Source organism: Oncorhynchus mykiss, chromosome 15 (assembly GCF_013265735.2).
Source record: "Oncorhynchus mykiss isolate Arlee chromosome 15, USDA_OmykA_1.1, whole genome shotgun sequence".
Taxonomy (NCBI): Eukaryota; Metazoa; Chordata; class Actinopteri; order Salmoniformes; family Salmonidae; genus Oncorhynchus; species Oncorhynchus mykiss.
Window position 1 is genome coordinate 63,280,080 of NC_048579.1, and position 14,304 is coordinate 63,294,383.

Sequence of the window (14,304 nt, forward strand, 5' to 3'; positions counted from 1 at the left end):
CATGTACACTTGTGATCAGGCAGCTTACCTGTTGAGAGTTCCCTGGTCCAGCCAGAAGTCCAAATTCCTTCCTTATGAAGGTGTTATTGATGAGATGAGAAATATCATGGAAAGACTTGCCATAGTCTGCACTGAGAGGGGAGTATAACGAGCCAAAATGTCAGAACACTGGCTCAGTTCATCTAGAGACACAAACAGACCGACAGACATACTGCCACCATCCACTAACCTGCGGTACAATCGTGAAGAACCGCCCTCGAAGAAGGAATCTAGAGGAGCACTGATTGTAGACAACACCAAGATTACCTGGTGGAAACAAATGAACACTTGGCTAAACTTCACCATGACTGTACTATTACCAGTTTATGCAGTTAGCAATTCCCATTTATCCACCCGTCACTACAAGCAATCACTCAATCACTCACTCAGTCACTCAATCAATCACTCAATCAACAAATCAATAAATGAACCAATCACTCAATCACTCAATCAACCAAATAAAAAAACTGTTGTCAAAGGTTTAAAAGGTTTCCTCTCTCCTCGTCCCCTTTCCTTTCCTTCATCTGCATCGATGAGAGAGAACTGGACAGGTGAAGGCAAATTCCCTGTAGGCATCTATCACGTTGCCTCACTGTCTGGTTACCGCAGGTGAAAGAGAGGAAACGAGGGGAGGAAGCTACTCCAGCGTACTGAACTGCACCCCTTTCAGATGCACCCAATGAGTGATGATGACAATGATACTACATCCATCATCCATTAAGTGACGACCATACATACCCCTGTCCCGTCTCCAACCCATGTGACAGTAAAACTGGAGCCATCGTCACCATGAAACCCTGTCTGAATGGAGAGAGAGAAAGAAAAAGAAAGAGAGAGAAAGAGTGAAAGATAAAGAGAGAGATAGAGATAGGGAGAGAGAGAGAGAGAGAGAGAGAGAGACATAAGATGAGGGACAGTGTCTGACGGACCAACCAACCTGCACATGTCCTCTATGTTTATTGTTATTATTCAATGCATGGTTATTTTTACACTTGGTTATTTTTGTTACTGTTGTCCAGTTGACAACATCGATTATTATTAATTATGTAAATATTGTAAATCTCCAAAGAAAGCTTTGGCACATTGTCACGTCATGCCAGTAAAGCAAATTGAATTGAGAAAGAGAGCAAGTGAGACTCAACTTAATATTTTTCCTCACATACACCCATAACATCACACCTTCAGAGCTGATGAACCTTGTGACAATCCAAGTAGCCCTACCCTCAAAAACCCCAAGTAGCCCTACACAAAATCATTAATAATGCAAGCATTAATCATCATGATGACATATTATGATACATTTGCATTAATTTATGCAATTGCAAAAGTAAAACTGCGGTGTTGATGCTATAGTAATTGATAAAGTACGCCAAAAACAGCACTGATATATGCTCTCACCTCGTGTGTATTTTGATCCAACACCCGGTGTTCTAATGGTGTGAGAGGGAGTTTACAAGCGGTGAAAGTGGGTATTGGAGAAGCTGTGGTATCCCTTTCTGGCCGTGAGAGGACTTGGCGTTGGTCCCCATCTTGCTGAGTCTGATGGAAAGACACCGTTCTCCGGTTTCGTTGCTCTTTGCACTGACCCCTCACACCCAGAAGAAGCAAGCATGCCCCCCCGAGGACCAAAAGTCTCCAAGTCATTTTGATGTGGTGGGCTAAATAACGGTAAAATCCTAAATCCCACAGTTCGGGTCGGGTATTACAGACTAGCACTGCCTGTCGCTTCAGGTGACAAATGACAAGTGTCGCACTTGAATGGATGGGGGCGGAGAGACACATGTTTGACGAGTCATTTACCTAAATTCTGCTGCCAGTGGATATATCAACGGTTTTCGCCCCCATGCCGCATCCAAGTGATGTCCATACATATATAGGCTACAAAACGTCCTTCACATCAGCCACTATAACGCCTTTGCAAATAATAATAGTAAGCTACGCCTATATCAGCCTATGACTCAATGTTAATGCTATAGTAGCTATAGGCTAAATTCCCTGTAGCATAACAAGTAATGTATGTATTACAAGTGTGAGAAAAGTATCTCCCACCATAGCAACATATCTACAGTAGTCTGCAAAGTATTACTACATAGAACTAAGCAACCTACCTAATAGATGTAATGTCATCAGCAACTATTTGCGCGTCTCCCTTGTCCGGCAGACAGTGAAACAACTGTTCCAACACCGCGAGATGACGCAGTTGGCCTATAAGAGAACACTGTAGCCACTCGTACCAATTCCTTTTGTGATCTTTTTTTTTACAAGTTCATGGAGACCTGTTGTTTCTGATGAGTTGACTTTGCTAGAGAGAGAGAGTAACATGTATATTCAATAAGTCCCCCAGCGCTTAATAACATTTTTGAGGAGACCATCATTAGACAGGCAAGAAAGATCATATCGGACTCCACACGTGTGCTGAACATTGAGTCCCAGTTGATGCAACCAGGAAGGCGTTATAGGGCAATATTTCTCGAAGTGGGGTCCGGGCACCACTGGCCAAATCTCAAAATACTATAAATACTTATTTTCCACCTAAATTTGCAAATCAATTCATAAAAAATCCTACAATGTGATTTTCTGGATTTTTTTTTCTAATTTTGTCTGTCATAGTTGAAGTGTACCTATGATGAAAATTACAGGCCTCTCTCGTCTTTTTAAGTGGGAGAACTTGCACAATTGGTGGCTGACTAAATGCTTTTTTGCCCCACTGTATATACACTACCGTTCAAAAGTCACTTAGAAATGTCCTTGTTTTCCATGAAAACATACATGAAATGAGTTGCAAAATGAATAGGATATATAGTCAAGACGTTGACAAGGTTAATAAATAATGATTTTAAATTGAAATAACAATTGTGTCCTTCAAACTTTGCTTTCGTCAAAGAATCCTCCATTTGCAGAAATTACAACCTTGCAGACCTTTGGCATTCTAGTTGGCTTGATGGGCACTTCTTACGTACCATACAGTCAAGCTGCTCCCACAACAGCTCAATAGGGTTGAGATCCGGTGACTGTGCTGGCCACTCCATTATAGACAGAATACCAGCTGACTGCTTCTTCCCTAAATAGTTATTGCATAGTTTGGAGCTGTGCTTTGGGTCATTATCCTGTTGTAGGATGAAATTGGCTCCAATTACGTGCCGTCCACAGGGTATGGCATGGCGTTGCAAAATGGAGTGATAGCCTTCCTTCTTCAAGATCCCTTTTACTCTGCACAAATCTCCCACTTTACCACCACCAAAGCACCTCCAGACCATCACATTGCCTCCACCTTGCTTGACAGATGGAGTCAAGCACTCCTCCAGCATCTTTTCATTTTTTCTGCATCCCACAAATGTTCTTCTTTGTGATCCGAACACCTCAAACTTAGATTTGTCTGTCCATAACACTTTTTTCCAATCTTCCTCTGTCCAGTGTCTGTGTTATTTTGCCCATCTTAATCTTTTATTTTTATTGGCCAGTCTGAGATGTGGCTTTTTCTTTGCAACTCTGCCTAGAAGGCCAGCATTCCGGAGTCGCCTCTTCACTGTTGACGTTGAGGCTGGTTTTGCGGGTACTATTTAATGAAGCTGTGAAGGAAGTAGTACACAGCGTTGTACGAGATCTTCAGTTTCTTGGCAATTTCTCTCATGGAATAGCCTTCATTTCTCAGAATAAGAATAGACTGACGAGTTTCAGAAGAAAGTCTAAAGAAGGCCGTTTTATTGCTTCTTTAATCAGAACAACAGTTTTTAGCTGTGCTAACATAATTTAAAAAGGGTTTTTTAATTATCAATTAGGCTTTTAAAATGATAAACTTGGATTAGCTGTACACCTATGTAGATATTCCATAAAAAAATATGCCGTTTCCAGCTACAATAGTCATTTACAACATTAACAATGTCTACACTGTATTTCTGATCAATTTGATGTGATTTTAATGGACAAAAATTGAGCTTTTCTTTCAAAAACAAGGACATTTCTAAGTGACCCCAAACTTTTGAATGGTATTGTATATATATATATATATATATATATATATATATATATATATATATATATATATATATTTACATGTAATTATTTTAAGAATGTTACTAATAACAACAGATTAAACAGATTTTGGCCAAGGGATCTGTGGATTAAGTTCAGAGGGGACAATACATGTAGGCCTAATATTATTAATCTACAATTCAGGTTGGTAGTCCTGTCCTGCAGTCAAATGACTACTGGCCTCATGGGTGCAATGTTATTAATATTTTTCATAAATAAACCTTGTTTTTTTTTTAACAACTGGTTTTGTTATATTTCAGTCTTCTGTGATGTAGATAACGTGTAATATTGGGTTGTAAACTCAAAATTAAATAGATTTCAACTCTATATCTGACATGGTACAGGTGTCTCCTTTTTTAAAGCCCATAACCATGTGTCACGAATATTACCGAAGGTGGCTCCCCTTCTTGTTCGGGTGGCGCTCGGCGGTTTTTGTCGCCGGTCTACTAGCTGCCACCGATCCTTTGTTCCGTGTTCGTTTGGTTTTGTCTAATTGGTTTCACCTGTTCATTGTTTGGTTGTTAGGGTGGGGTTATTTAAGTTTGTTTAGTGAGAGGTGTTAGTGTTTGTTGGGTTTTCTCGCTGTCCTGGTATTTTACCTAAGGGTACTATATTGTTTTTTATAGTTACGCCTGTTTGGGTATACTATTTTGTTCTTTTGATTTTGGACATTAAAGCGTGTTTTCCCCGCATCCTTTGCTCTCTGCGCCTGACTCCACACCCATTCACTCATTGAGCGTTACACCATGTGTGTGAGGTGTATATACTTTGGTTTCAAAGTAGATTTGTTTAAGACTGCCAAGAAACACTCTGTGACCCTGATTTAGCCCACTGAGTAAAAGGTTAACCCTGGGCAACATGGGCATGGGAGGCTCACAGGGATATTGGTATCCACAGTACTCCATCAATTATCAATTATTTATTTTTTACATGAATGCACTGCAATTTTTAAATATTTGTTTTATTGAACCTTTATTTAAGTTGGCAAGTCAGATAAGAGCAAATTCTTATTTACAATAACGGCCTATACCGGCCAAACCTGGACGACGCTGGGCTAATTGTGTGCCGCCCTATTGGACTCCCAATCACAGCCGGTTGTGATACAGCCTGGTTTCGATCCAGGGTGTCTGTAGTGACGCCTTAAGCACTGAGATGCAATGCCTTAGACCGCTGTGCTACTCGGGAAAAACTGTACAATGTGTGTAGAATTGCAGGATATTAGCTTTAAAGTTGGACCAACAAACAATCTCTCTGCCCCATGATAAATGCATAGAACTGCAGGAAATTAGCTAGAAAACTGCTAAATGTTCTCTCCGATGCCAGTAGGTGGGCCTTTAAAATGTTCCATCACAAGGCCTGAGACTTGGTTCGTCCATCCATGTACAACACTGGAGTTGTGTTCTGATTATCAGGGGGGTCCCTTACATCAGGGGGTTCCACGGCCCCAAAAAGTTTGAGAACCCGTTATGCCAAGATGCAGGCTGAACAGATATAAACATTATTTTGTCCCCATGTCAATAGATTTTGTAAACAGCAGGGGAAACACAGAGGTTGATTAGGGAGATAGCAATAATGGACTGGAGACTGGCCTGTAGGACTTAAGTCACAGCCTTGCTGGCATACATTCTATGTATGTTGTGTCAATTGATTGTATGTATTTATGTGGAATCAGCAGCACTCTTTAATTGTCCAAGTCAAATTTCCCCTCTGGGACAATGAAGTATATCAAATCAAATTATATGCAAGATGAGAGAGCAACTTACATCTTAGATGCAAGGGCATAGTACAAAATGATGTGGCTAGTAGCAACAGTGGCTAATAGCCTGGCATAAAAGCATTGCATTTCAGTCAACAGTAGCATTGTCTAATAGCCCCAGTGGCTAAAAAGGCCAACCTGAAGACTATAGTGATTCTGAATGATGTAAAGGCCTACATCATTACAGAAGTTGGTCGATATGAAACTGATACATAGAACATTGAGAATAGTTAGACATCTACTTTGTCATGTTTTCTCATCATTTAGCATTTTCAGTTAATTTACTTTATTCTGTTTCCTGTGTGATCTGTGATGGAAAACACCTGTAGCCTATAGCAGGTTACTCATGTTACTGTATATTTGAAAGCAAAGCTATGTAAGGATATGGCATCCGGCTTGGTTTCTCCTGCATCCTCATTCATTCATACAAAAAAAGGGGGAGTGGTCAAAAGACAAGCAATAGTGTCTATTCATTTTATTGACAATAGCCTATAAAAGTGTTTATTCTTTACAACTTTCTTTATGACACAATATTACAGTGCATGATGAAGAGTCAATTAGTGCATAATGTAGCCCTTTTTCTTTTACACATGATGTGATCTTCAATATACAACAAATAGCCTACACGATATAGGCAAATACCATGTATACAGATTAGTACATTTTTGTCATTTAGCAGACGCTCCCATCCAGAGCGATTTAGCGTTTGCTAAATTAAGTAACTTGCTCAAGGGCACAGACAGATTTTTCCCCCTAGTCAGCTCGGGGATTCAAACCTGCGATCTTTCAGTTACAGCCCCAACGCTCTACCTGCTGTCCTACCAAGTAAGTATTAGTATAGTATATAGTGGATATAAATACATAATAATAGCTGTCAATATGACCTAGTACTTTAGTAATAGCCTACTATAAACATCAACTAGGGTGTTCTTCAAATGTGAAAAACAAGTTAAACTCATCAAACCCGTGTGACCTGTATAAATCAAACCCCACTGCGCACAGACGTCAGTTACACGTCTAGTTCTGAATTGCACAATTCAACAAAAAATATCACCATGTCATTGGATTCATGTTAAAAAAAGAGACAGAGTGCCCATACGTTGATGACTTTTTGCAAATCCAATCAGTTTTCCACTCATTCAACGTCATCACATAGATTTGTCAGGGGTTGAAATAACGTGGAAACAGCGCTGATTCAACCAGTTTTTGCCCAGTGGGAGTGGGACACCAACTAGTGGAACTGAAAGGAACCATGATAAAATACTCAATAATGTTATTGTAAAAATCAGTGTACACATTGTACAGTGCAAGCAGTAATTGACACACGAAAACATAACATAAACCAAGCCTGTTCGTGTTAATTCTACTCCACATGACGTCCTCATCATGGTCCAATGCGTTTGGTACTCCCTGAACCTCTCGAATGGGTTGAAGACATCCGTATGTCAGTACTGCTGTCCAACTGTAAATACTCTGCAGGATCCGCGTCTTGGACATACATGAGACCACCAAATGAATCCACCATTCCCATCAGCGCGGCGAGGACAGTGAAGAACGCTGTCCCAATAAAAAACACCTTCAAGACGTCTGTCATCATAGCTTCTCCAGTGAAATGGACGTGGTCTTGGGTTGGACAACCGCAGCGTCACCTTCATAAATATAAATAATATTAATTACATGTATTTTGTTTATACTCTTTTCCATGAATTTTCCAAAACGTATACTAAATTTCTATTACATATCCGGAAACGCAACCACACATTAACCGCGTGGTGGGAAAGTAGACTACCAAAATAAACGCTGCCAGAAACTGTTGAGTACTTACAATATGCCTGCCGATTTTAAACTTCAACTTGTGCAGAGTAGTTTAACTCCCGATCCAAGGTTGGCGTGGAAGACAGACTTTCCTTGTTATGACGACACAGGCTTTAGATATTCCTCAAGTTTTCTTTAAAACAGTCGAGGTAAATACGTTACTCTCCTCTTGATATCAGACGGCAATGTCATGATGCATCGCAGCGCTCTCTTGCTTCAAAGCATGTGTGTAATGAATGACATCATCAAATCGATGGGAATTTCCAATTGTTGAAACGTAGGCCTGCAAATTATTTAATTTTTGTCTCTTTCACAGATAACTCACGCAAGATGGCAGAAAATGCTACCGAAGTCTGATTGGACTTGGAAGGACTACTTGCCTGTGTGATAAGACAAGTGCTCTACATATTTTATATTTAGCCTATTCCCATTCCACCAAGAAATAAAATGACATAGCAGTTAATGATATAACCACCATAGACTGTAGTTGTTTGACAATCCACTCAATAAGTAGCTCTGGGAAGTTAGGAGTTGTTGAACAATGCATTCTTTCCCACAGTTCTGAGACACATTTTGCTTTAGGCTATTTTCTGTGTGCGTCAAAGAGAGTGATTACACATACATTAATAGGTTCAGCTTCATACTCTGTGGTTTTCTTTTACAGTGCTATTAACATACACCAACATACCCCTTGAGTATCCTTTCGGCTTTCATATATAATCAGACAGATGTACACTGAAAAGGGTACTTCCACATTAGGCTGGTGATTTGGGTACTAGTTTCGCCCAGCAAATTTCACAATTTAAGCTTCAGCTTTCTGTAGAATCAGTGAATCAAACAACCAATGAGTATTGTTGTAGGCCTATTGTGGCCTGTCTCCTGCTATTTGCGGTCAGTCATACACTCATGTTTCTCCAAGGACTTGACACTGACCACAGGGAGCAAATGGACAGAAATTCACTGAGCTGCTAAAGGCACTCTGGGTAAAAGTTAACCAAGGATGGGACTTACTGGTTAAATAAAGGTTAAATAAACAAAAAATATTCTGAATAATAGCATATAAATTATATGACTTTGGTCACATTGTTTTGTTTCTGGTCACGCACACTGGGCAAAAACTGGTTGAATCAATGTTGTTTCCATGTAATGTAACAAAACATTTAAATTGCTGATGTTGAATCAATGTGTAAAATTGATTGGATTTGCAAAAAGTAATCAAAATAAAATATGTTATCCTTTTTTTTCAACCTGTCCAATGACATGGTGACATTTTTTGTTGATTTCAAGTTGAATTCACGTTAGTTGACAACTCAACCAAATGTAAATAAAAACTAGACGTTGAAATGACGTCCCCCTGGAGTGCCCCTGTCTATCCGTAAAAGAAATGAATACAAATTGTGCTGTCTGGTTTGCTTAATATAAGGAATTAGACTTTAGACTTTTAAGTAGTATTTTACTGGGTTACTTTCAGTTTTACTTGAGTCATTTCCTATGAAGGTATCTTTACTTTTATTCAAGTATGACAATTGGGTACTTTTTCCACCACTGGGCAATCCCCACCAGACATAATATAAAACCCTACAAACTAAAACGAGTAACTGTATTAGTAGGCCTAACAGTATTTTCTATAGGATAGCTCTCCAAAGATGAGTCACACCATATTTAATATTCTCGAAGCTAACAAGGACCTGCCTAAATGACTATCGACCCGTAGCACTCACGTCTGTAGCCATGAAGTGCTTTGAAAGGTTGGTCATGGCTCACATCAACACCATTATCCCAGAAACCCTAGACCCACTCCAATTTGCATACCGCCCCAACAGATCCACAGATGATGCAATCTCTATTGCACTCCACACTGCCCTTTCCCACCTGGACAAAAGGAACACCTATGTGAGAATGCTATTAATTGACAGGTCAGTGTTCAACACCACAGTGCCCTCAAAGCTCATCACTAAGCTAAGGACCCTGGGACTTAACACCTCCCTCTGCAGCTGGATCCTGGACTTCCTGACGGGCCGCCCCCAGGTGGTAAGGGTAGGTAACAACACATCCACCAAGCTGATCCTCAACACAGGGGCCCCTCAGGGGTGCGTGCTCAGTCCCCTCCTGTACTCCCTGTTCACTCATGACTGCACGGCCAGGCACGACTTCAACACCAGCATTAAGTTTCCCGGTGACACAACAGTGGTAGGCCTGATCATCCCACAACGATGAAACAGCCTATAGGGAGGAGGTTAGAGTCCGTGTGGTGCCAGGACAACAACCTCTACCTCAATATGATCAAGACAAAGGAGATGATTGTGGACTACAGGAAAAAGAGGACCGAGCAAGCCCCTATTCTCAACGACGGGGCTGTAGTAGAGCAGGTTGAGAGCTTCAAGTTCCTTGGCGTCCACATCACCAACAAACTAACATGGTCCAAGCACACCAAGACAGTCTTGAAGATGGCATGACAAAACCTATTTCCCCTCAGGAGACAGAAAAGATTTGGCATGGGTCCTCAGATCCTCTAAAGGTTCTACAGCTGCACCATGGAGAGCAAATGTCTAGTAGCTTGTCCTCAGAAGGAATGTTTGGGGGAAATCACAGGGATATTGCATTAAAGGTCCGTGACCCCTAGATGGCGATGATTAACAGTAGAACACCAGGGCAGCAACCTGGGCCCGTTTTGTAAGCGTCTCAGTCTATTGGGGAAAGGGGAATACCTAGTCAGCTGTACAACTGAACGCATTCAACCGAAGTGTGTCTTCTGCATTTAACCCAACCCTTCTGAATGAAAAAGGTATATTTAACAATGCCTCAGAGTAGGAATGATGATCAAGTATCACTTTTGCCTTTCAGATTACAATGGATCAGATTATCATGGACAAGGGTAGAGGACCTGCTCCTAGATCCACACTCCAGCTCTGAGACTCTTGATAAATACTGGCACAGGGGTGTCAAAGTCATTTTTACTCAGATTACTATATTTCTGTTCCAGCTAATGCCAGCAGGGGAACATAGATGCGCATTGCGGGTAAAACGATGACAACCTCATGTCTGTGCGGTACAAAATAACCCACTGTAACACAATATACATTAAAGCAGTAACTCAACGAAAAATAAAATCGTCAACAGCACATTTTAAATACTGTATTCAACGAGGCTATATTGCAGGGGAGGTTGGTGAGAGGAACGGGCTGGAATGGAATGGAATGGAGTCAAACATGTGGTTTCCATATATTTGATGTTTTTGATACTGTTCCATTTATTCCATTCCAGCCATTACAATGAGCCCATCCTCCTATATCTCCTCCCACCAACCTCCTCTGGTTGAGAGCTGATGGCCACAAGATTGTGGGCCATATTCAATGCCCTACATTAGACTATTCATGGTCAAAGCTGGCAAACATGAGGATCAAGCAATGTGTGTTTGGACAAAATGTTTGCGTCTCATGGCGATCCAGCGTACCAGTACTTGCATTGAGTTTAAAATTGCATGGCTGCACATCTGCGTACTTTTGCTACGCATCGTTGTTTTGCATCTTACATTGCATGCATATGTAACTTAGGCTTTGAGAGATGTGAAGGCCAACAGATAGGATTATGTCTAGAATAAAAGAGCAGAAAGTGAATTTGACAAAGTAGCCTAGTGTTGGCCTAGGGAGTGTTCTGTGAAGAGAGAGCACTGTTCTATCAAAGTGGCTAAATGTGACATGAGTTAGGCAGGGGGACTGTATTCAGGTCATCTGATGGAGGATGTCCTCAGTCTACACACACACACAGGGCTCTGTTGTCGGGCTCGGTCATCGCTGGGTTGAGGAGTCTCGTGACCGACGTTTGTCTTAGTTCTGCTCAATGAGTGTCCACACAAAGACTGGTTTCATTCATTGAGTATACAAAACATTAAGAACACTCGCTCTTTCCATGACATAGACTGACTAGGTGAATCCAGGTGAAAGCTATGATCCCTTATTGATGTCACTATTCTACTTAAATCAGTGTAGATGAACGGGAGAAGACTGGTCAAATAAGGATTTTTAAGCCTTGAGAAAATTGAGACATTGTTTGTGTATGTGTGACAGAAGGTTAACCTTTTACTGCAGTGGGCTAAATCAGGGTCACACACAGTGACATACACTTTGAAACAAAAGTATACACCTCACACACATGGTTATGGGCTTAAGAAAAAGAAGACACCTGTACCATGTCAGATATAGAGTTGACATTTTGAGTTTGCATCCCAATATGACACTTTATATACATCACCGTCACGCCTATTCCCGCTAATCCCCTCTGGCGTTCGACGGCGCCGGTTTACTACCCACCGGTCCTGGCAACCATCATTACGCACACCTGTGCTTCATCATGAGGCCCACCTGGACTCCATTACCTCACTTATTACCTCCCCTTTATCTGGCACTCCCTTAGGATCTTTCCCCAGGCAGTATTGTTTCTGTGTTTCATGTCAATACACTATTCCTATGTTGTATCATTCTTTGTTATATTAAACTTACCACCTGCACCTGCTTCTCGACTCCCAGCGTCTGTTTCTACAGCATTAGTGGATTCTGGTGCTGCAGGGAACTTTACTGACCAGACTCTTGCCTCCTCTCTTAACATCACCTCATACCTGCTCTCCTCTCCTTTCCATGTTCAAGCCCTCAATAATCGGCCATTAGGTCCCGGGACCATCACACACATCACCGAACCACTCACCCTCACTGTGGAGTCCATCCATCAGGAGAACATTCCCTTCATCACCATCACCTCAGCCTCCCTTGGCTTCAAAGCCATAACCCCACCATCTCATGGTTGAGGATGAAAATCATTGACTGGGCACCCGAATGCCAAAGGGCCTGCTTTCCCATCCCCTTTGGTTCCACGTCAGTTGAGAGTCCTGTGGTTGCCCTTCAGCCCAACATCCCGAAGGTATACCAGGACCTGGGGAAGGTATTTTCCAAAATCTGCTCCACCTGTCTCCCTCCTCATTGCCCCTGGGACTTTGCCATCAACCTGCTTGCAGGCTTTGCGCCCCCACCCAGACGCATCTACCCTCTGTCGGTGGCTGAAACCAAGGTCATGGAGGAGCACATCCATGAGGTGCTCCAACAAGGTTTCATCCACACGTCCACTTCTGCAGGTTTCTTCTTCATGGCCAAGAAGGTTGGAGGGTTACCCATGTGTATTGATTACAAGAAGACTCAATGACATCACCACCAAGTACCGTTACCCTCTCCCATTGGTGCCATTGAACAGCTCCGTGTGGCCCGGTTCTTTACCAAATTGGACCTGCGGAATGCATACAATCTCATCCGCATCCGGGAGGGGGATAAATGGAAGACAGCTTTTAGCACAATGTCTGGTCACTACGAGTACTTGGTGATGCCATTTGGCTTAGCCAATGCTCCGTCAGTGTTTCAGGCATTCGTCAACGAGGTGTCCCGGGATATGCTAAGACGCCAGGTGGTCGTGTATATCAACGGCATCCTGGCTACCTTGGAGGATCACATCGCTCAAGTCCGAGTAGTGCTGGAACGCCTCCTGGCTAACCACCTGTTTGTCAAGGCTTAGAAGTACCAGTTTCATCAGGAGGCTGTCTCCTTCCTAGACTACCAAATCAGCCCGCAAGGAGTGAAGATGGACGTCAAGAAGGTAGATGCAGTCAGGTTATGGCCAGTCCCAACCACAATAAACGGGTTACAACGTTTTTTGTGGTTTGCGAAGTTCTAACGCCGTTTCCTCAGGAGCTTTAGCTCCATCTCCATCTCCTCTCTCCCCAAGGGTGGTCCCCAAAGGTTGGTGTGGAGTCCCGGTGTACTACCCACCGGTCTTCTTTAGCTCCATCTCCATCTCCTCTCTCCTCAAGGGTGGTCCCCAAAGGTTGGTGTGGAGTCCCGGTGTACTACCCACCGGTCTTCTTTAGCTCCATCTCCATCTCCTCTCTCCTCAAGGGTGGTCCCCAAAGGTTGGTGTGGAGTCCCGGTGTACTACCCACCGGTCTTCTTTAGCTCCATCTCCATCTCCTCTCTCCCCAAGGGTGGTCCCCAAAGGTTGGTGTGGAGTCCCGGTGTACTACCCACCGGTCTTCTTTAGCTCCATCTCCATCTCCTCTCTCCCCAAGGGTGGTCCCCAAAGGTTGGTGTGGAGTCCCGGTGTACTACCCACCGGTCTTCTTTAGCTCCATCTCCATCTCCTCTCTCCCCAAGGGTGGTCCCCAAAGGTTGGTGTGGAGTCCCGGTGTACTACCCACCGGTCTTCTTTAGCTCCATCTCCATCTCCTCTCTCCCCAAGGGTGGTCCCCAAAGGTTGGTGTGGAGTCCCGGTGTACTACCCACCGGTCTTCTTTAGCTCCATCGCCGCTCCTCTCTCCTCAAGGGTGGTCCCCAAAGGTTGGTGTGGAGTCCCGGTGTACTACCCACCGGTCTTCTTTAGCTCCATCTCCATCTCCTCTCTCCCCAAGGGTGGTCCCCAAAGGTTGGTGTGGAGTCCCGGTGTACTACCCACCGGTCTTCTTTAGCTCCATCTCCATCTCCTCTCTCCCCAAGGGTGGTCCCCAAAGGTTGGTGTGGAGTCCCGGTGTACTACCCACCGGTCTTCTTTAGCTCCATCTCCATCTCCTCTCTCCCCAAGGGTGGTCCCCAAAGGTTGGTGTGGAGTCCCGGTGTACTACCCACCGG

At 43.0% G+C, this 14,304-nt stretch overlaps 1 protein-coding gene and 1 long non-coding RNA gene across 2 annotated transcripts in view; both read right to left on the reverse strand.

Annotated features, from left to right (window-relative positions):
- LOC110490779 (sortilin) overlaps positions 1-2,317 on the reverse strand; it is a 25,959-nt gene extending 23,642 nt beyond the window's left edge. Inside the window, exons 1-4 of the mRNA XM_036944947.1 lie at positions 1,438-2,317; positions 778-840; positions 230-306; positions 29-131 (exon numbers count right to left, since the gene is read on the reverse strand). Of these exons, the coding sequence (XP_036800842.1) occupies positions 29-131; positions 230-306; positions 778-840; positions 1,438-1,821 (627 nt within the window). The 5' untranslated portion in view covers positions 1,822-2,317. The remainder of the gene's footprint in view (positions 1-28; positions 132-229; positions 307-777; positions 841-1,437) is intronic.
- Positions 2,318-6,287: 3,970 nt separating this feature from the next.
- LOC110490581 lies at positions 6,288-8,049 on the reverse strand. The gene is made up of 2 exons (XR_002468725.2): positions 7,653-8,049; positions 6,288-7,476 (listed from the first exon to the last, which is right to left on the reverse strand). It is a non-coding gene; the product is annotated as an uncharacterized LOC110490581 (long non-coding RNA).
- Between the last annotated feature and the right edge of the window lie 6,255 nt (positions 8,050-14,304).